Below are 21,264 nucleotides of genomic sequence, written 5' to 3' on the forward strand. Positions count from 1 at the left end.
ACACATACACACACACACACAAATAAATAAATCCTTAAAAATAAATAGCTGGGCAGTGGTAGATGTGGCACACGTACACCTTTAATCCTGGCACTCAGGAGGCAGAAGGAGGTGGATCTCTGAGTTCGAGGCCAGCCTGGTCTGCAGAGTGAGTTCCAAGACAACCAGGGCTACACAGAGAAGGGGGCAGGAGAGGTGGTTCAGTAGTTAACACACATTTGATACTGTTACAGAAAACCAGGTCCCAGCACCCATATGGCGGCTCACAACCATCTGTAACCCCAGTTCCAGCATGTGTTAGATGCACATAAACTTATGCAGGCACACATACGTACACGTAACTAAATAGGGGAGCTAGACAGATACCTCAGTGGCTGTGAGAGACTGTTGCCACTGCAGAGGACTCAGGTTCCATTGCCAGCACGGCCGCTCACATAACTGTCCATAACCCCAGTCTCAGGAGATCCAGTGCCTTTTGCTCACCTCCAAAGGTACCAGGCACAAGTGTGATGCACAGGCATATATACAAACAAAACATTCATCCACATAAAGGAAATGTTTTAATTTTAATTAAATTAATTTTTTTTTTTAAAGACAGGGTCTTTCTGTGTAGCCCTCGCTGTCTTGGAACTAACTGCCTCTGTAGACCAGGCTGGTTTCGAACTCATAGAGATCCACCTGCCTCTGCCTCCAGAGTGCTAGGATTAAAGACGCTCACCACCAAGCCCAGCTTCTTCCACTTTTTTGTTTTGTTTTGATTTGGCTTGTTTGTTTGTTTTTTGAGACAGTGTTTTTTCTGTGTAGCCTTGGCTGTCCTGGACTTACTTTGTAGACCAGGCTGGCCTCAAATTCACAGAAATCCACCTGCCTCTGCCTCCCGAGTGCCGGGATTAAAGACGGGCACGACCACGCCTTTCTTCCACTTTTACGTGGGTTCTGGGGATTGAACTCAATTTGCTGTGCAGCAAAGATGCAGCAAGCATCTTCACCCACTGAGGCATCTTGCTGGCCCTAAATGTTGATTCCTCCCTCCCTCGCTTCATTTCTTTTACTTGTTTTGAGGGAGGACCTCACTTAGGTAGCAGAGGATAACCTTGATCTCACAGCGTAGCCCGCACTGCCTCTCCATCACCAGTGTCCAACGCTCTGCAGTCCCACACAGGGGTGAGGAACCCATTCAGGCTCTCCTGCAACCTGAGCCTTGGAGAGAGGGCTGGCAGAGGAAGGAGGGGCCGCCTGGCCTCATAGCTCCTCCTCTTCCTCGGTGCCCTTCCTCTGGGGCTGATCAAAGCACTACGGACCACCTCCACTCTCCCTTGGCTTCTCTCTGCCCCGAAGGTCAGGTGGGGACAGGCTGGGGCCACCAGCAGCTCCATGGCCAGGGTCATTGCCTCTTCTTTCCTTCTAGCTACGGAAAGAAAAGAAGAAAGGTCTGTGACGACCTGGATTTGGGGGGCCCTTCCCCCTCCTAAACTGCCCAGGGCGGAGCCAGTGATCTGGAGATGAAGGCACAGAAAGAAGCCAGAACATCCCCACAGGTATGAACCCTTCAGTTTTGCTGGTGTGTGTGTGTGTGTGTGTGTGTGTGTGTGTGTGTGTGTGTTTTCTCTGTGTGTAATAACAGTTTCCTTTGAAGACCTCCAGAGCTCCTTCTTTTAAAAAAAGAATTTAATATTACATTTATTTATTTATGTGTGTGCAAGGACACACGCGTGACAGTTACAGGGCCACTTGCAAGGGTGTTTTCTCCTCCCAACATGTAGGACCTGGGAATTGAACCCAGGTCATCAGACTTGGCAGCAATTGCCTTTACTTGCTGAGCCGACTCATGGGTCCCTTCCTGAGACCCTTGTAACTGCTTCATTCTATGACTCCATAGCCACAATTTCATTCAGTCATTCAACAACCATTTCCTGAACACCCTGTGCCGGGCACGACTATTGAGTGGGATCTGGCTGTTGTCTTGGAGGGTCTGCAGATGGGGGCGTTCACAGCAATAGCTAGCATATTAGAGTGGGCCAGACGCTGAGGAAACCTTTTCTAAACATTAGCCCACTTAATGTGGCAGCAAGTATAAGGGAAACAATATGAGGCCATTTTGCAAATAAGAACAAAGAGGGTTTGCCGCTTCTAAACGCCTACCCCACCTAACAGGAGAGAACATTCAAGAACTCAAGTTCAGTAGTTAAAAGCACTTGCTGCTCTTGCAGAGGACCAGGGTTCGATTCCTAGCACCCACGTGGCGATTCCTAGCGGTCTATAACTCTAGACCTAAGGGATCCAATGCCCCCTTCTGGTCTCCCCAGACACCAGGTACATATGGGGTGCCTAAAAATACCTGCAGGAAAAAAAAACACCCGTACCCACAAAAGAAAACAGATATTTAAAAGAAGTGTAGAAGGCTGATGAGGTGTGGCTCACACCCATAATCCCAGCATTCAGGGGTGGAAACGGGAAGGTGGGGCGTTCAAGGTCATCTTTGGGTACATAGGAGTTGGAAACTCTCTCAAAACCAAAAAAGCCATGGCCACTTAGGACAGGGATGAGGCATTCTCCACTGCAGCCCCCCTGAGAATGGGACAGGAATAGACTATAGGAGCCAATTTGGAGCTGAAGGCTGTGGGGTCAAGGACCATATTCCTGATAGAGCATCTGGCAATCTGGGATTTGAAAGTCCCTGTAGGCTACTGTGGGGGAAGGGCGGCTTGTTCTCCAGCTAGCAGGGCACACCACAGGGGCAGCTGAGGATTTCTAACACGGGCCTTGGGGGAAGGGAGGGAACTGGTCTGTGGTGGGGGAAGGGCAGTGGGTGGCCTCGGAGCGCTGGGAGCCCTGGGAAGGCCCAGGAAACTATGTATCCCCATCAGAAAAGATTGGCTTGTAGCTGCCAGCCTTCTTATAATTCTCAGTTCTGGTGTCCCAGCTGTCCCCAGTCAGGGCAGGAGGAAGACAAAAGGTGATTATTCGGCTGGGGGCTATCCTGGGCTTCCATGAATGGCGTGTTGAAAGCCTGGTGTCCACATCCGGATCTGTTTTCACCTCTCCGCCCAAACGCACTGTCCGCACGCCAGGCTGGAGTCAAAAGCCAGGGAAAGATTCTCCAGGGAGGGGCACACTGGCCCTGGGCGCCTCAGACTCCTAGGATCCCACACTGGACCATTTCTTTTTTCCCCCTCTATGGATACCTGCCATGCCCACCCACCCCCAAAGTGGCTGGGAGGCAGGTGCGTTCTTCTCTTCCCCAGCCCACGCAAGCGCGGTCCTGCGGGGTTGGCACCCTCTTCAGCCATCTGTGCTTCGTGACTCTCACTCAGTGTGTGGAGTCCTGAGAGCCTCATGAGCCTCTGAAACAGCTTCTATCTGTCCCCAGCCCAAATTTTCAACACCCAGATTCACACTCGTGTGTAAGGCTGTGAAGACAAGGACACACCTGTGGGACGGTTTTGGATGCTGATTGTACAAACTACACAAAATTTCCCTGAGATTCACAGTTAGAATAATAATAATATTATAATAATAATAATAATAATAATAATAATAATAATAATAATAATAATAATAAAATAAATTTGGTTTCTTTCTTTTCTTTTCTTTTTTGTTGTTGTTTGTTTTTTCAAGACAAGGTTTCTTTGTGTAGCCTTGGCTGTCCTAGACTCATTTTGTAGACCAGGCTGGCCTCGAACTCACAGTGATCCACCTGCCTCTGCCTCCCAAGTGCTGAGTGCTGGGATTAAAGGCATGTGCCACCACGCCCAGCTCACCACGCTCTGCATTCTTGAGACAGGATCTGCACTGAGGCAGAAGCAGACAGATCTGTATGAATTCAAGGCCAGACTGGTTGATATAGCCAGTTCCAGGCAGAGCTCTGTCTTAAAAAACAACAGCCTGCTGGGCGGTGGTGGCGCACACCTTTAAGCCCAGCACTTGGGAGGCAGAGGCAGGTGGATCGCTGTAAGTTCGAGGCCAGCCTGGTCTAGAAAGTGAGTCCAGGACAGCCAAGGCTGCACAGGGAAACCCTGTCTACCCGCCCCCCCCCCCCCCCGCTCCCACACACACACACACAAAGAAAAAAGAAAAACAAAGACAAAACAAAAACCCAAAACTAACAAGATAATAATAATAATAAAATTAATAAGTAAATAATAAAATCCAAACATAAATTCACAGCCCCCTAAAATTAACTGGGTTACTTAAGTGCCACCCTTGGAACCAACCACACTTTGGGATATGAAGGCCTGAAGGATAAATTCTGAGCCACTGGACCTGCCATGATTGGAACCCATCAGCCTGCAAGCCCATATGTCTTGTTTTGTCTTTTGTTTTTGTTTGTTTGTTTGGTTGGTTGGTTTTTCAAGACAGGGGTTCTCTGTGTAGCCTTGGCTGTCCTGGACTTGCTTTGTAGACCAGACTGGCCTCGATCTCACAGTGATCCGCCTGCCTCTGCCTCCCGAGTGCTGGGATTAAAGGTGTGCACCACCACGCCCGGCACTAGCCCACATGTCATCCTTTCTTTTTCACAAAGCCTCAGCTACAGCCAAATGCAGCTTCTTAGTAATTTCCATGCGCATTCCATCTTTTTTTTTCTCCCTTCCACTTTTTTGGTATTAGGAATGACCCAGGGCCTGTGTGAGTTCATCAAAGACTCTACCACTATGCCACACCCCTGCTCTTCAATAGGGGATGCTGGGTTAGGCTCTCCACTGTGGATTCTCAATGTCAAATTCTAGACAAGCATTCTACCGAGCCATGTCCTGGCCCACATCCGTCTTTCTCTTCTCCTACCTCTTGCACCTGTCTTTGCCTCCACCAGGAATGTCAATCGCGTGTGGATATGTCCTTCCTCCTGCAGCTGGCCCACGCAGCTGGAAGTAAGCACTGGGGATCTTGAGTTCCAGCTGTTCCAGCTGTGACCTGTCAGATTCTGGATGGGACTGTCTGGAAAGCCGTCCACTGGCTGGACACACAAGGAAGCAGAGATGCAAATTGGCCCCCAGCCTGGTGAATGGCGCAGGGGCTGGAAGCCTGGGGAGGGGTGTTCTGCACCTTTGCCCCTCTCTCCAGCGCTGTCCTTCCTTCTTCTGTTCCCACTGGGTGAGTGTTCCCAGTCAGGCCCTGCTACTTCCTTCTAGGTCTTAGGTCCCGCACTGTCCAACTATGGTGGGAGACCAGGTGTGATGGTACACATTTGTTTTTGGATTTTTTTTTTTTTTTTTTGAGACGGTTTCTCTGGGTAACAGCCCTGGCTGTCCTGGACTCGCTTTGTAGACTAGGCTGGCCTCTAACTCACAGAGATTCGCCTGCCTCTGCCTCCCAAGCGCTGGGATGAGAGGTATGCGCCACCACACTTGGTTCTGTGGTAGATATTTGTCATCCCAATACTTGGAAGCAGAAAAATCAGATTAAGGTTATCCTCAGTTACATATCAAGTCCCAGGCCAGCTTGGGCTATATGAGACCCTGTCTCAAAACAATAAAAACAAGCCAGTGTGACCCAGGCCTTTAATAATCCCAGCGCTCAAGAGGCAGAGGCAGGCAGATCTCTGTGAGTTCTAGCCTGGACTACATCCAGGGCTGTAAAAGAAACCCTGTTTCAAAAAACAAAACAAAAACAAAAACAAAGAATACCCAAAAACCTGAAACCTAAAAACCAACAACAAAACCAGGACAGGTGCCGGGTATGGTGGCGCACACGTGTAATCCCAGCACTCGGGAGGCAGAGGCAGGCGGATCACTGTAAGTTCAAGGCCAGCCTGGTCTACAAGATGAGTCCAGGACAGTCAGATTTGTTACACACAGAAACCCTCTCTTGAAAAATCAAAAAACAAAAACAAAAACAAACAACAACAAAAAAAACCAGGACAGGCAAAATGTCTCTGTGTAAGGGTGCTTGTCCCCAAGCCTGAGCGCCTGAGTTAGATCCCTGGACACCACATAATGGAAAGAGAAAGTCAACTCCCCAAAGTGGTCCTGTGGCATCAACATGTGTTGTAGGAGCATGCACAAAACACCATGCATGCACATGACACACAAATGTGCACACACACAAGTATATATTATTAAAAATATATATTATGGGTCAGGTGTGGTGGCACACATCTTTAATTCCAGCCCTTGGGAGGCAGAGGTAGGAGGATCTCTGTGAGTTCAAGGACATCCTGGTCTACAAAATGAGCCCAGGACATCCAGGATTGTTACACAGAAAACCCTGTCTCGGGAGGGGGGAAATACACACACACACAAATATATATATAAATATATAAAATAGATCTTATGTATTAGTATATATATATATATACTAATACATAAGATCTATTTTATAATACATACAGAATTTATAATATATTTATATATAATATGGTATATTAATATATAATATATGTTCAAAGAAAAGAAATGTAAGGAATGTTGGCCACAGCCTATAACCTCAGCACCTAGGAGTGCTGAAAATAAAAAATTTAAGGCCATACTCATCTGCACAGCAAGTTCCAGGTTAGCCTGGGCTGTGTGACTCTATATCATTAAATCATTAAAAGGGGACTAGAGAATATGGCTCACTGGCTAAGAGCTCTTCGAGAGGACCCAAATTCAGTTCCAAGTACCCTCATCAGACTCACAAACATCTCTAACTTCAGTTCCAAGGGATTTGATGCCCTCTTCTGGCCCCTGCCGGTACTGCATGTGGTGCACAGACACGTGGGCAAAACACCCACATAATAAAATAAAAATAAAAGTTCAAACAATTCTAAAATAGCCAGTGAGATGGCTTGGCAGGCAAAGAAGCTGTTTGCTGCAACCACCTGTGTTCAATTTCTGAAAGTTGTCTTTTGACCTCTACACACATATGAATGCAATTTTAAAATTTTAATACTTTTTTTTTTCTTTGAGACAGGGTCTTTCTGTATAGCCTTGGCTGTCCTGGACTTGCTTTGTAGACCAGGCTGGCCTCGAACTCTCAGTGATCCGCCTGCCTCTGCCTCCCGAGTCCTGGGATTAAAGGTGTGGAAAAGATATCCAAATGTTGTTTTGTTGAGTGAGGAGCTTCAAGTGCTAAAACTCCTGCAGGTAGCAGGGAGCACTGCAGAGATTTTGCTATCGAGTAGACAAATTGGTCTGGGGCAGATCTGCAGTGGCTAATGGACCAGAGGGATAGAGAGGTTGATGGAGTGGTCCCAAAAAGAGAAGATGGTTGGTGGCACAGCACTCGGGGTGTGGTGTGGGGGCAGAGGCAGGAGGATCGCTTTGAGTTCGAGGCCAGCCTGGTCTACAGAGTGAGTCCAGGACAGCCAAGGCTACACAGAGAAACCCTGTCTCAAAAGAGAGAGGGGGTGGGGCGGAGGATGAGGCCTTTGGAAAAGGAAGGGAAGTTATGGTGAGACCCTTGGGGAAGGGGAAAGCTGCGTGGAGAAACTGGTCCTCCAAAGCTGATCAGAGACTCACTTTCTTGCCGTCTGTTTCAGCCACTGCCCTCCAGCCCACGCCACTGCCCTTTCCAGGTAAGTCCCGCCCTTGCCGCGTCCTCTGTTCGTGGACACTCCCAAGCTAGCACGGCCCAGCCACACCAGTTTAACAGAAAGCTCCCAAGGCATCCTGTAGTTTGGGCTCCCAATTCCCCATTGCACCAGCTTGTCCCCCGCCCCCCCCCTTTTTTTTTTACAGAGCTGAGGCTGGTGGGGGGCCCAAGCCGCTGCCGAGGACGCCTGGAGGTCATGCACAGCGGCTCCTGGGGCAGTGTCTGCGATGACGACTGGGACGTTGTGGATGCCAACGTGGTGTGCCGTCAGCTGGGCTGTGGCTTGGCATTGCCGGTGCCGCGGCCCCTCGCCTTTGGCCAGGGCAGAGGCCCCATTTTCCTGGATAATGTGGAGTGCCGCGGGCAGGAAGCTTCTCTGAGTGAGTGTGGCAGCAGGGGCTGGGGTGTCCACAACTGCTTCCACTATGAAGATGTGGCGGTCCTGTGCGACGGTGAGTGAAGGAGGGGAGCCCGCGGGACCAGGCAAGCTCACTGTCTGGTGCTAGAATGCTTCTGGCTTGTGGACCAAACGAACTAGTTGGGTTCCATGGCTTATTGTAGGCAAGTGATTTACTATTGAGCAGTGTTACCCTCTCTCCGTCTTGTCTGTCTGTCTGTCTGTCTGTCTGTCTGTCTCTGCCTGAGATGAAGTCTCATATAGGCCATGCTGGTGTAGAGTACCCAATTCTCCTTCCTCCACCTCTAAATGCTGAAATCACAGGCTTGTACCATCACACCAGGCTTATTTCCTCCTGTTTTATTTTAAAGATGTATCTATTATATATACAACATTCTGCCTGCATGTGTACCTGCCCGCCAGAAGAGGGCATCAGATCTCATTATAGATGGTTGTGAGCCACCATGTGGTTGCTAGGAATTGAACTCAGGACCTCTGGAAGAGCAGACAGTGCCCTCTTCTGGGCATGAAGGTGTACGTGCAGGCAAAAACACTGTATACCTAATACATAAATAAATAAATCTTTTTTAAAAAGTTATTAAAACCAATCAATAAGCCAGCCCGGTGTGGTGGCGCACACCTTTAATCTCAGCATTGGGTGGTAGAGGTAAGTGGATCTCTGTGAGTTCGAGGCCAGCCCGATCTACAAAGAGTCCAGGACAGCCAGGGCTACAAAGAGAAACCCTGTCTTGAGGGGGGAAAAAGACAAAAGAAAAAAAAGCCGGTCGTGGTGGTGCACACCTTTAATCCCAGCACTCGAGAGGCAGAGGCAGGCAGATCATTGTGAGTTCAAGGCCAGCCTTGTCTACAAAGCGAGTCCAGGACAGTCAAGGGTACACAGGGAAACCCTGTCTCAGAAAGAAAAAAAAAAAAAAGACAAAAAAAATCAATAAATAAAACAAATAGCGATAGAGCACCAAGGTGGGATCTCTGGTCTCCACATGCACATGCATGGGAGCATGCCCCTGCACATACACATGCACACATGTATATGCCACACATACATGCACCACACTCTCATACGCCTACTCCAAAATACAGTAAGATGAACTGGGCCTTTAGACAGGTGTGGTGACACACACCGATATTCCTAGCATTTGGGAGATAAGAGGATCAGAACTTCAAGGTCATTCTTAGCTACACAGCAAGTTTGGGGCCAGCCAATGGCTCTTCATATCCAGAATTTGGGGCACCCGTCTTGAAAGCAGGTACCCTAGGAGTCTAGACCCCTGAGCCCGGCATGCCGTGCATGAGGAGAGAGAGCAGAAAGATCCCTGTGTCTTTTGCTTCCCCCTTGCTTCCTCTGCAGAATTCCTGCACACACAGCCTCCAACCAGGAAGGTGCTGACCAGTATGGCACCCCCGACAGCCCTCCAAAATGGGAAAGGTAAGTCGGGGCAGGGTGGGGAGACCCTCCATAGGCTAAAGGAGGTGAGGATGAGGGCTTCCTGCCTGCAACTTAGTCACAAGGGCCCTCTTTTGAGGGACAGGTAGAGGGAGGACACCTAGAGGAGGCGGGTCCCATCTATCAGGAGATCAGGGAGGGCTTTGTGAAAGAAGAGGTGTGGCGCCTACATCTTGCAAAGTGACGTTTTCTTTGGGCAGCTGTATACGACAAACAGGCACATTCTAGAAGGCAAGTAGAGGAGGGACAGGAATTAGAAGGCTGGTTTTAGCTGGGCGTGGCGGCGTCTCAAAAAACCAAACAAACAAAAAGGCTGATTTTAGGTCAGGACGACACAATCTTTATTGGTTATCTTGGGACCCACAACCCAACTCTAAAGTGTCAGGAGGCTTGGTCAAAGGGATGGGCCGATTAATCCCTCCTGGGGGGTTTGGTCCTTCGGCCCCTGGCGCCCGTCCCTAGGGAGGCCTGGTGCATTGATGAAGTGGATAAAAATGCCTCCTCATGACCCTGCAAGATGCTGCTTGCCCCACTCTCTCCATCCACCACCACCAGGTGAGGGCAGTGTGCGCCTGGTGGGTGGCGCCAGCCCGTGCCAAGGCCGCGTGGAGATTCTGCATGGTGGCCTGTGGGGCACGGTATGCGACGATGACTGGGGGCTGCAGGACGCTGCTGTTGTATGCCGCCAGCTGGGCTGTGGGGCGGCCTTGGCTGCCACCACCAATGCCTTTTTCGGCTATGGCACCGGACATATCTTGCTGGACAACGTACACTGTGAAGGTGGCGAGCCCCGCCTGGCAGCCTGCCAGAGCCTGGGCTGGGGCGTGCACAACTGCGGACACCACGAGGATGCTGGGGCGCTCTGTGCAGGTGCCGCCGGGGGCAGGCAGGCAGGGGCGGGGCCAAAGGGGTGGGGCCTTCCGAAGCGTGGGGAGGGGAACTGGAAGAAGCTAAGGGCCCAGTAGGAAAAGGGGTTTAAAAGGGGTTTGGCTAACTATACTTGACAGATCTCTCCAAAAAGTCTCTGAAAGTACTATCTAAGGCCTGCTCTGGGGAAGCACTTGACCCTCATTCTAACACGCTCTGAGGCTCTATAGTAGTATTTCTCTGTTACTAGGACTGCCTCCAGAATTTTCTAGCAATTTCTTTTTTCCTTTTCTTTTTTTCCTTTTTTTTTTTTTGTTGTTGTTCTTTGAGACAGGGTTTTTCTGTGTAGCCTTTGTTGTACTGGACTCACTTTGTAGACAAGGCTGGCCTCGAACTCACAGCAATCCTCCTGCCTCTGCCTCCCGAGTTCTGGGATTAAAGGCATGCGCTAGCACACCCGGCCTTAGAATTGCTCTCTCAAAGAATACTTTCAAAGCACCTGACTGCAGAACCCTGCCCAGCTATCTGCAATCCTGATGATCTAATAATAGAATATTTTCCCATATGGACCCTCTCCAATTTGGGAGGTGATTTCAGCAAATAAAAGGTAGGCGTTGAGGCAGAGGGTGTAGTTTAGTAGATGGGGTGCTTACCTAGCACGCATGAAGCCCTGGGTTCGATCTCTTGCCCCACGTAAACCAGGCATACTGGCATACATATAGTTCCAGCACTCGGGATATTAGTTATAATGATTAATGATCAAGGGCAACCCCTACTACATAAGGAGGCCAGCCTGGGCTACATAAAACCATGTCTAAAGTACACACTCCAGGTGTGTGGGGGGTGTCCCTTAGTTTCAGCTCTTAGGAGGCCATGGCAGGTTGTTCTCTTGGGTTGTTTTGGGTTGTTTTGTTTTGTTTTGTTTTTGTTTTTTCGAGACAAGGCTTCTCTGTGTAGCCTTAGCTGTCCTGGACTCACTTTGTAGACCAGGCTGGCCTCGAACTCACGGAGATCTGCCTGCCTCTGCCTACCAAGTGCTGGGGTTAAAGGCGTGCACCACTTCTTGTGAGTTCAAGCCTAGATAGGGCTTAATGAGACCCTGTGTCAAATTAAATAAAATAGAGGTAATTTGTGTCTTGTTGAAGAGGGTCTCACTCTGGCCCAGGCTGGCCTTGAACTCCTGATGATCCTCCTCCATTAGCGTCTCTAGATTGCAGGCACTAGCCACCCCACCCCCCAGCCTAACAGATGGTTAGTACTGTGGCTCTTACATGCTGGGGAATCAAACTCAGAACCTTGTGCATGTAAACCAGATACCCTACCACTGTACTAAATACCCCCCCTAGTCCAGCAAATAAGGCTTATGCGGCAGCTGGGTGTGGCGGCATAAGCCTTTAATCCCAGCACTGGGAGGCAGAGGCAGGTGGATCACTGTGAGTTTGAGGCTAGGCTGGTCTACAAAGTGAGTCCAGGGTAGCCAAGACTACACAGAGAAACCCTGTCTCGAAAAACAAACAAACAAACAAACAACAGGCCAGGTCTGTTTCTGTAAGTCCCTTAGAAATGGGCCTGGAGGTCCTTATTTGGCAAAGTTCTGCATCTTTCTATTTTGTACACATCAGGCTTCTAAGAATATTGGACACAGAAATGAATGCAAGTAACATGCCTGCGTACATCTGTGTACCACACATATCTGGGCAGGGCTCGGTATATCCCAGCTGGGCTCCGGCCCTGGAAGTGAAAGCTGTTTTCTTTTGGGAGTCAACCTCAGTCTCCTGACTGACCCGTCTGTCTTCTCTCCCGTTCCAGTTCTGAGTCTTCCAACTTTCACAGCACTGCCTCCCTCTGTCACAGAAGAAGGCTGGGCATGGCACACCAAGCCAGCAGGTAAAGGGCCCACCCCCCACACTGGGAAGGGTTGGGACAAGGCAGGTATGGGTGGGACTAAGGAAGCTGTTCCAGAGACACAGGAAAGGGACTTAAGCTAAGGCTTTGGGGCAGATGGTTAGAGACTGGATGAGAAGAGATGAGCAGATGGGAGCCTGCATAACACCCAGAGCTCTGAAGTATAGAGTGGGTAAGAGATTTTTTTTTTAAATGCTTGAGTCCCCCGGCACAGGCCTTTAATACCAGCACTAGGGAGGGAAGCAGAGGCTGATAGATCTCTGAGTTGAGGCTAGCCTGGGTCTACAAAGTGAATTCCAGGACAGCCAGGGAAACATGCAGAGAAACTGTGTCTAGAAAAGCCAAAATAGATAGATAGATAGACAGACAGACAGATAAGATGCTTGAGTCAGGGCCCAGTATGGTGGCGCAGGCCTTTAGTTCTAGCACTCTGGAGGCAGAGGCAGGCAGATTGCTATGAGCTCGAGGCCAGCCTGGTCTACAATGTGAGTCTAGGACAGCCAAGGATACACAGAGAAACCCTGTCTCGAAAAAACAACAAAACAAAACAAACAAACAAAAAACCAACAACAACAAAAAAAGATGCTTGAGTCAAATTAGAGGTTGCTGCTGAGGTAGAGAATTGAGGAGCCATGCGAGGGAATTCAAATCGGGAATCAAGGTTAGAAGTTTGGAATTAGAGGTACAGCTATCACTGTGATTAAAATTAAGATAATTAGGATTCGTTAGTCTAGGGATATAGCTCAAGGACATGCCAATCAAGAACAAGGTGGCGCATGCCTGTAATGCCAGCACTCAGAAGGCAGAGGCAGAGGCAGAGGCAGGCAGATCTCTGTAAATTCAAGGTCTACAAAGCAAGTGCATGACAGTCAAGGCTACACAGAGAAACCGTCTCAACAAAACAAAAAGAGACAAGCCCAAGGATTGCTATCCCAGCACCACATAAACCAGGCATGGTGGTTGACAGCAAATTGTGCCAGGCATAGGAGTCCAAAGCCAACTGAAGCTACATAGTAAGACCTTCTCTCAAAAACCCAAAAGATGTTAGTTAATCCTAGCACTCAGGAGGCAGAGTTCTACCTCTGAAACCAGCCCTGTCTCCATAGTGAGGCCCAGGCCAGCCAAGGCTACATACTGTGAGCCTGTCTCAGAAAAACCCAAATGATGTTTATTACTCGACAGACAGTACAGTGACTGCGACTGAGGCAGAGAGAGGCGTGGGTGTGGTATATGGTCTTCTCGCTCCCTTGTCTCCACAGCTACAGGAGTTGGTGCCGTGCCTTCCAAGGATACCGTGCGGTTCACCACCACAGTCTGGGCCTCGGGGAAGAAAAGTAAGTGAGTGGCCCCTGCTCGGGTCCCGCAGCGGGTGGGGGCGGGTGGGACGCGGGGCTGCAATAAGGAGCCTGCCGCCCCAGCCCAGCCACTCTGGCACCGGCCTGTGCGCCCCGCAGGCGGTAGGCTGCGGCTGGTAGGCGGCCCAAGCCCGTGCCGCGGCCGCGTGGAGGTGCTGTACGCCGGGGGTTGGGGCACCGTGTGCGACGATGACTGGGACTTCGCGGACGCGCGCGTGGCCTGTCGCGAGGCGGGCTGCGGGCCCGCGCTGGGCGCCACGGGCCTCGGTCATTTTGGTTACGGCCGAGGCCCCGTGCTGCTGGACAACGTAGGCTGCACCGGTACGGAGGCCCGCCTCAGCGACTGCTTCCACCTGGGCTGGGGCCAGCACAATTGCGGCCATCACGAAGACGCGGGAGCGTTGTGCGCAGGTGAAGCTGTGGCGCGGGAGGGGTGGGGGTCCCAGAAGCAATGGGCGAGGCCGAACGCAAAGGGACGGATGTGGGCGGACACACCATGAAGAAGGGGCGGGGCAGCGCATACCATGGGCGGGGCCTGCGCGCGTTCCCAGAGAAGGTGGGCGGGGCCGAATCAGAAGAGGGGCGGGGTCTCTCATGAGGGCGGAGCATGAAGTGACTGAGCAGGGCGGTGCGTGGACTCTCGCGACCTCATGGGCGGGGCCTCTTGAGGCACACCACAGTCGGGGTGGAGCCGAATCTGAAGGAGGCGCAAGTTGGGTCGTGCGCCGGCGCCCGCGGCTGTGTGGGCGAAACCCGCGTAGTATTTAGGGCGGGCCCAAGATTGGGAAGACAGGCGTGCCGGCACTCACCGTTTTGTGGGCGGGGTGGTCTGAAGAATGGGCGTGGCTTCACAGCAGGCACCTCGGTGAGGCTACGACGAGGTCTGATGGGGGAGGGGGTAGGCGTGGCAGTCTCTGCTGCACTGCAGCGGAAGTACAGCGCATAGCGGGGTAGCGGGACCCTCGGACACTCAGCGGCTGCGCGGTAGGGGCGTGGCCGGAAGGGCGAGTCCGCTGCAGGGAGAGAATAGGGCGCGGCCTAGGAGGGTTCGTTTTGTGCTATCCGCCTTGTAAAGGGCTGTGTCCCTTATTCCCTCCCTGCTGAGTCAAGGTTGCCTACTAACTACTATTGATGGTTGGAAGCCGACTACTTTCCCAGAGCTACATTTTGGCTTCTCCAAGATATCAATGAAAAAAGGGCGTTTGCAAAGCCTAGCGGGACATTGTCAGTTTCATTGCTTGCTGTAGAGAGTGATCTCTCCACCTCCCCCAGGACTAGGGGGCCCTCCTGTCTCCTATCTTAGATTGGCAGTTCTTCGAGGTTCTTTCTATCTTTCTGAACAACTGGGAAGCGTAGGCGAGATGACCTGGCTCTAGGGAGCATATTCCCCAATATGACGGCCATCTCTCCTTTTTTTTTTTCCCCCTGCCCTTGCTGAGCCAGGCCTAGAGGAGCTGGGACTCCAAGTCCAGCAAGATGGGTCTGAGACCACTCAGATGCCTAGTCCCCGGCCCAGAGATGGTAGGTGTCTATTGTCCCTGAAAATGAGGTCGGAGCCCGGCGTGGTGGTGCATGCCTTTAATGCCAACACTTGGGAGGCAGAGGCAGGTGGATCGCTGTGAGTTCGAGGCCAGCCTCGCTTACAGAGCGAGTTCCAGAACAGCTAGAGCTGTTCCACAGAGAAAACCCTGTCTCTAGAAACCAGAAAAAAAGAAAGAAAGAAAGAAAGGTTGAAACTTTGGCAATAAAATGGGCCTAATTGAAGAAGGGCAAAGCCTGGATCAGCAGAACTGACCATGTCCTTGAACACTTGTCCTTTTGTGTTGCTCTCAGGCCTCACCAATGGGAGTACCATGCCCAGGAAAAAGGAGGTGGTTTAAACTTTAAACTAGAACAGTCCAGAACTGGGGGCGGCAAGCTGGGGATATAGCTCGGTGGGTAGAGTGTTTGCCTAGCATGCTGGAGCTTCAGGTTCAGTCTCCAGCCACGTCATCCAGCAGCTGGCCTTATCTCTAAAACAGAGTGCCTTATAAATTGGAGCACCCCTGTAATCCCAACACTTAGGAGAGTGAGGAAGGAAAAAAATTCAGGAGTTCAAAGCCTGCTTTGTCTATACCATAGCTACATAGCAAGTTTTGAGGCCTGCCTGGGTCTCAAAAACACCCAATGAAAAATACTAGAGCAACCTAGAGATTTCTGCATTTGGGATCCAACGGAAGGAATGAGGATCGTTTGATGAAGCAGCCAGTGAGAGAATGCAGAATTAGGCAGCACGGTCCATGGCTTTCATCCCAGCATTCTGGAGACTTGGTTCGGAAGGATAGTGAATTCAAGGCCATACAAAGGCTCTACCTCAGAGAAGGACAAGAAGTCAGCCAAGGGAATCCAGGTGTGGAAGGGGAGACAGTAAACTTTGGGGGACAAGATAAGACAAGGTCACAGTTTCCAAACAGCAAGTCTGTGACTAAGGACCTGAAACTGTTGGGGGTCTCATTCCACAGCTCTGACTGACCTTCTGTTTGCTATATGGACGAGGCTGGCCTCAAACTCACAGGGATCCACCCGCCTCTGCTTCCCTAGTGCTGGGATTAAAGGTGTGCGCTGCGCCGCCATGTCCAGCATTATATATTTATTTGTGTCGGTGTGTATGTCTGTTACATGCACACGCATGCGTTCACACACATGTGAACACAAAACAGTATGAATGTGAAGGTCAGAGGACAACCTGTGGGAGTTGGTCTTCTCCCTCCACCAAGTGGGTCTTGGGGATAGAACTCAAGTCATCTGGCTTGGTGGCATGTGCCCTCAACCATGGAGCCATCTCTTGAGTCCCCTGAGCCCATGGGCTCCTCTGACCCGGGGCTTTATCTCCAACACAGGGCTCCTCCGTCTGGCTAGCGGAACCCACCGATGTGAGGGGCGGGTAGAGCTCTTCCTGGGACAACGGTGGGGCACCGTTTGCGATGACGCCTGGGACCTGCGGGCAGCCATTGTCTTGTGCCGTCAGCTGGGGTGTGGCCAGGCTCTGGCAGCCCCTGGCGAGGCCCACTTTGGCCCAGGCCGAGGCCCCATCCTCTTGGACAATGTCAAATGCCGCGGAGATGAGAGCACCTTGCTGCTCTGCTCTCATATTCGCTGGGATGCCCACAACTGTGACCACAGCGAGGATGCCAGTGTCCTGTGCCAGCCATTGTGACCCAGCTGGCTCTGCAGTCCATGAGGAGCCTACGGGGAACTGCCTCTCCTCTTCCGGGATGCCCTCCTATGATTTCTGCAGTTCCTGGTGCACCTATTTCCCGCCCCCATCCTCTCACTGTGCGGCCTTACACTGTTGTCACCTGCTGGAGGCCCAGTACAGTGAACATAGCAGTTTTGCTCAGGCAGAACAGAAAATGAGGGCGAATGACTCACTTCTCTTTGAGGAGACTCTTATATAGCACCCCTGACCCTTCCTCCCTCGACCCATATCCACGAGGCTTGGGCTCTCTCTAAGTGCCTTCAAACCCCTCCAGTGACCTAGCTTGGTCTCCCCCTTCCCCAAAGAAGGGAGACAAGAAGGGTTGGGGTGCTCTTTTCTATAGACTGGCAGGGGATTCCAGAAGATCCTAGGTCATCACCTTCCCTGCTGGGTAAGGACCTGAACTCAGATGGTGCTCGGCTGATCAATGCGGGGGGATGGAGGGGGGCTCAGGGGCCAAAGCAGGGACAGGAGGAGATCTGATATCCACTGCCCCCCCCCAGCACAGAGCCGCCTCCACTTTGCAGCAGCAAAGAAACCTGGCGGCCTGTCGCCACTGTTCCTAGGTGCCAAGTCAATAAAGCATTATTCCCCCGGACTTTTAACTGAGGTCATCGCTTGAGAACCTGTACTGTGGTAGCTGGAAAGACTCCAGGAAGGACTTTTCTGGAGAAAACCAGCATAGAGATGAAAGGCTGTGGTCCAAGAGCATCATCATCATCATCATCATCATCCAGTTCTCCACGGCCCAGCACAGCCTGGAGATGCTGAATCACCATGGCATTGCTCAGGCCCCCTGAGCAGCTTCTGGTCATTTTCCCTGTTGTATTATACACCTACAAATCTAGATCTGGAGAGGGGAGGAAGTACAGCGTGCTGGAGCAGGTCTGTCATCCCTGTCCTGGGGGTGCCGGGAAAGGAGGAATGCTGGGAGTGCCAGGCCAGCCAGAGCCGCAATGTGAGGGAGAACCTGGACAGAATATAAAGTGACAGAAAACAAAAACAGCTCCTACTCTGGAAATACACACCTGCGATATCACCTCTTTAAAGGAGTTGCCCACAGGAGGATCAGGGCTTCAAGGTCATCCTCAACTACATAACTATTCAAGGCCAGCCTGGGCTACAAGAGACCTAGGGGTGGGGGTGAGGGAGACCCTGGCCTTCTACACAGGCCCGGGCACTTTGTCCTGTCCCCACCTATGAATTTCTACGTTAGCGTTGTTGTTGTTGTCCTTGTTCTTTTAGTTTTCCAAGACCAGTTTTTTTGTTTTTTTGTTTTTTTTTTTCTGCATAGCCTTGGCTGTTCTGGAACTCACTCTGTAGATCAGGCTAGCCTCAAATTCAGAGATCACCTGCCTCTGCCCCCTGAGGGCGCCACTTGGCGCTTGGATGCTTGGGGGTGCTGGGAACTGAACCCCGTTACTCTGTAAGAGCAATTGCTCTTAATTTTTGAGCCATCTCTCTGGCCCTTCTTATCTTAAAAATAAAATGATTACATGCATGTGTGTGGTAGACGTCACAGGAGTTCTCTCCTTCCACCACGTGGGTCCCAGAGATTTTTGAAAGCGCTTTTACCCGCTGAACCATCACCACGCCCCGGGGCCCCTCATCAACATCACATCAGAACCATCATCACTGAGTCAGGACGTCCTTGTCTCTGTGTTCCTGAGGATGACTTCCTTCCAGAGTGCAGCAAGCTAGCCTCCTGTATCTGTTTGTTGTTACACCGGCTTGACAACCTGACTGTGAGCCAAACATTGAGGATTGAGGGATTAGGGGGTGGGGGGGCGGGGAAGAGGCAGCTGGGATTGACTTCCTGTAAGGTCAACCTCCAAACTTCCAGGGTCTTCCAACTCACAGGCACTGCCCTGGGAGTATTTTTATCTTCTGTGCAAAAGGATGAGAAAACAAAAGCCCACTGAAAGGTTCAACGTTTTGCTGGGTCACCAAAAACATCAGGGGCCAAGTGCTGGGATTCCCACTTGAGCCCCACAGACCTTGATGGCCAGGACCCGGACAGAATAGGATGTGATGTAGCCCTCCCCCATCAACACTCTCAAATCGCGCCTTCCTGCTGAGTCACCGCAGGAGCTCAAAAGAGGGCCCGCCCTGGGTGGGAATCGAGCCACGCCTCTATCTTTTCTAAAGGATCCTGATTGGGTAGCTCCGGAACCGGTTCAGCCAGTGACAGCAAACTGCAGGTGGCTGATGGGGTCGGGCAGGAGTGGATGGAGCCGCCCTCTTTGAGACCCACCCATCCCCTCTGGGAGGGTCAAGGTTTAGGGAGCGTTCTAGGTCTGGTCTGACAATGGGCTTGAGTCCCGGGCGCAGCCCACACGAGGGAAGTTAGGTCAAGCGTTCTCAAGAGACTGGAGTTTAGGCGACATTTTCAATCCCTGTAGACATTTGCCGCAACAACCTCTTGACTACAAGGCTGCTTTCCCACCCCCTGCCCCCGCCTTTTTTTTTTTTTCTTTTAAGTGTTGTACTCAAGGACTCATGTTGTCCAGGCTGGTTTCCAACTCTAGCCATGTAGCTAAAGATGACCTTGAACTTTGTTCCTTTCTCTACCCCCCCCCCCCATACTAGGATTACTGGTGCGCACCACCACTGCTGTTTTATGCAATGTTGAGGCACCCAGACTGTCATGTCTGTTAGGCAAGCACTCTACTAAATTGAGCTATATCCTAAACCAAACTCCTCCACTGTTGTTTTCATGAAGGACAATTTGTTTATTTGGTTGGTTGGTTTTGGTTTTTCCAGACAGGGTTTTTCCTGTATGTGGCTGTCCTGGAACTCAGTCTATAGACTGGGCAATCCTCAAACTAAAAGATCTGATTGCCTCAGCCGTGAAAGCCACCAACCGCCCCGGCTTTCTTGGAAGACATTTAACCCACAAAGGACTGTTAAAATTATAAAGCCTGTTCACAGTAAAACCAGGATTGGAATAGGGTGTGGTGGCACAATCGTGTAATTCTGAGCACTTGGGAGGCTGAGACCATAAGAGCTAGATTGTGAGGTTAGCCTGGACTGCATTGCAAGAATTTTTTTGAAAAAACCAACTAAAATAAATACATAAAACCAAGATTAAGGGGGCTGGGGGGTGCCCAGGTGTGGTGGTGCACGCCTTTAATTCCAGCACTCGGGAGGCAGAGGCAGGCGGATCACTGTGAGTTCGAGGCCAGTCTGGTCTACAAAGAGTCCAGGACAGCCAAGGCTACACAGAGAAACCCTGTCTCAGAAGAAAAAAAAAAATTCAGTTTGGGCCTGGAAAAATAGTTCAAAGTTGTAAAGACCTGAGTCCAATCCCCCAGCCTCCTTGAAAGAAAAAACTAATAATCACCATAAGTTGTACACACACACACACACAGAGAGAGAGAGAGAGAGAGAGAGAGAGAGAGAGAGAATATAACACCCCACACACTAAATAAAAATGTAATAAAAAAAATTAAAAAGACCAAAAGCATCAGTAGCAAAGATTTGCAAAAAGGAAAAAACCTCAGTGTGGTGGTTGTCATGTGCCTGAAATCCCAGAGGTGGAAACAGGTAGATCAGAACCCTCAGCTACACAGCCAGTCCAAGGCTAGCCTGTGCTACATGAGACCCTGTCTCAAACACAAACCAAACGTGAGCAATAAACTGAGGGATTTTGTGGTGATAGTTTTGAAACAAGACAAGGCTGGGCATGGTGCTGCAGCCCTTGGGAGGCAGAGGCAGGAGGAGTTCGAGACCAGCCTGGTTTACAAAGCAAGGCCAGGACAGCCAGGGCGGTCCTGAATTTTGCTGTGCAGCTAGAAATGAGCCTGGGCTCCCTTGTCTCTGAGGCAAGAGTCTCACACTGCAATGCAGGCTGGCCTGGAACTCAAGCAGTTTTCAGTTCCCAATGGCTGATCTTTTGTTGTTGTTGTTTTGTTTTGTTTTCGATACAAGGTTTCTCTTGTAGTCCTGGTTGTCTTAGAACTTGCTTTGTAGACCAGGCTGGCCTCAAACTCACAGAGATTTGCTTGCCCTTGCCTCCTGGTGTGCTGGGTTTACAGGAGTGTACCACCAGTAGTCACTCTTTTTTAATTTTTTTAATTTTTATTTCTTTCTGAGACAGGACTTCTCTTGTAGTCCTGTCTGTCCTGGACTCGATTTTGTAGACCAGGCTGGCCTGGAACTCACAGAGTTGCGCCACCACGCCCAGCTCTCCAGACTGAGCCGTCTCTCCAGCCCTCCCTCCCCTCCCCCACCCGACCTTTCTTTTTTCTTTTCTTTTCTTTTTTCCCTTTAAAGGAGTTTCGTGTGGCCCGGGTTGTCCTTGGCCTTTCTATGTAGCTGAGGGTGACCTTGACCTGCTGAGCCTCCAGCTCCTACTCCCTAGTGTGTGTTTATACCAGCACGCCCTGCTCCGGGCTGGCCTTTCCTTACAAATCACAGAGAGGACAGGCAGCCCATTTGCCCAGTCCGCTGACTTCTGCCTTCTCCAGGCAGCCATCTATCTTTGCCCTGACTGGGTCCAGCCGAGCAGCTTCCGGGACGACACTGG

The 21,264-nt window shown here is 50.9% G+C and overlaps 1 protein-coding gene and 1 long non-coding RNA gene across 4 annotated transcripts; one reads left to right on the top strand and one right to left on the bottom strand.

Moving 5' to 3' along the window:
• The first annotated feature begins 1,279 nt into the window (after nt 1-1,279).
• On the top strand, nt 1,280-18,237 carry SSC4D (scavenger receptor cysteine rich family member with 4 domains). Of its 3 annotated transcripts, none has more exons than XM_084764625.1 (11): nt 1,280-1,538; nt 4,811-5,091; nt 7,457-7,492; nt 7,656-7,961; nt 9,276-9,353; nt 9,834-10,241; nt 12,048-12,125; nt 13,403-13,477; nt 13,562-13,909; nt 14,942-15,019; nt 16,378-18,237. In XM_084764625.1, exons 2-11 carry the CDS (start codon nt 4,926-4,928, stop codon nt 16,692-16,694), a joined length of 1,890 nt encoding a protein of 629 aa, XP_084620751.1. In that variant the 5' UTR covers nt 1,280-1,538; nt 4,811-4,925; the 3' UTR covers nt 16,695-18,237. The 3 variants fall into 3 exon arrangements, with proteins under 3 accessions (XP_084620751.1, XP_084620752.1, XP_084620753.1); XM_084764626.1 differs by having other exon boundaries at nt 9,927-10,241; XM_084764627.1 differs by having other exon boundaries at nt 9,927-10,241; nt 13,598-13,909.
• LOC311587632 lies at nt 13,295-14,358 on the bottom strand. The gene is made up of 2 exons (XR_014775921.1): nt 14,022-14,358; nt 13,295-13,463 (listed from the first exon to the last, which is right to left on the bottom strand). It is a non-coding gene; the product is annotated as an uncharacterized lncRNA (long non-coding RNA).
• Nucleotides 18,238-21,264: the final 3,027 nt, after the last annotated feature.

Source organism: Acomys minous (genome assembly GCF_964271855.1).
Source record: "Acomys minous genome assembly, chromosome: 16".
NCBI classification, from domain to species: domain Eukaryota; kingdom Metazoa; phylum Chordata; class Mammalia; order Rodentia; family Muridae; genus Acomys; species Acomys minous.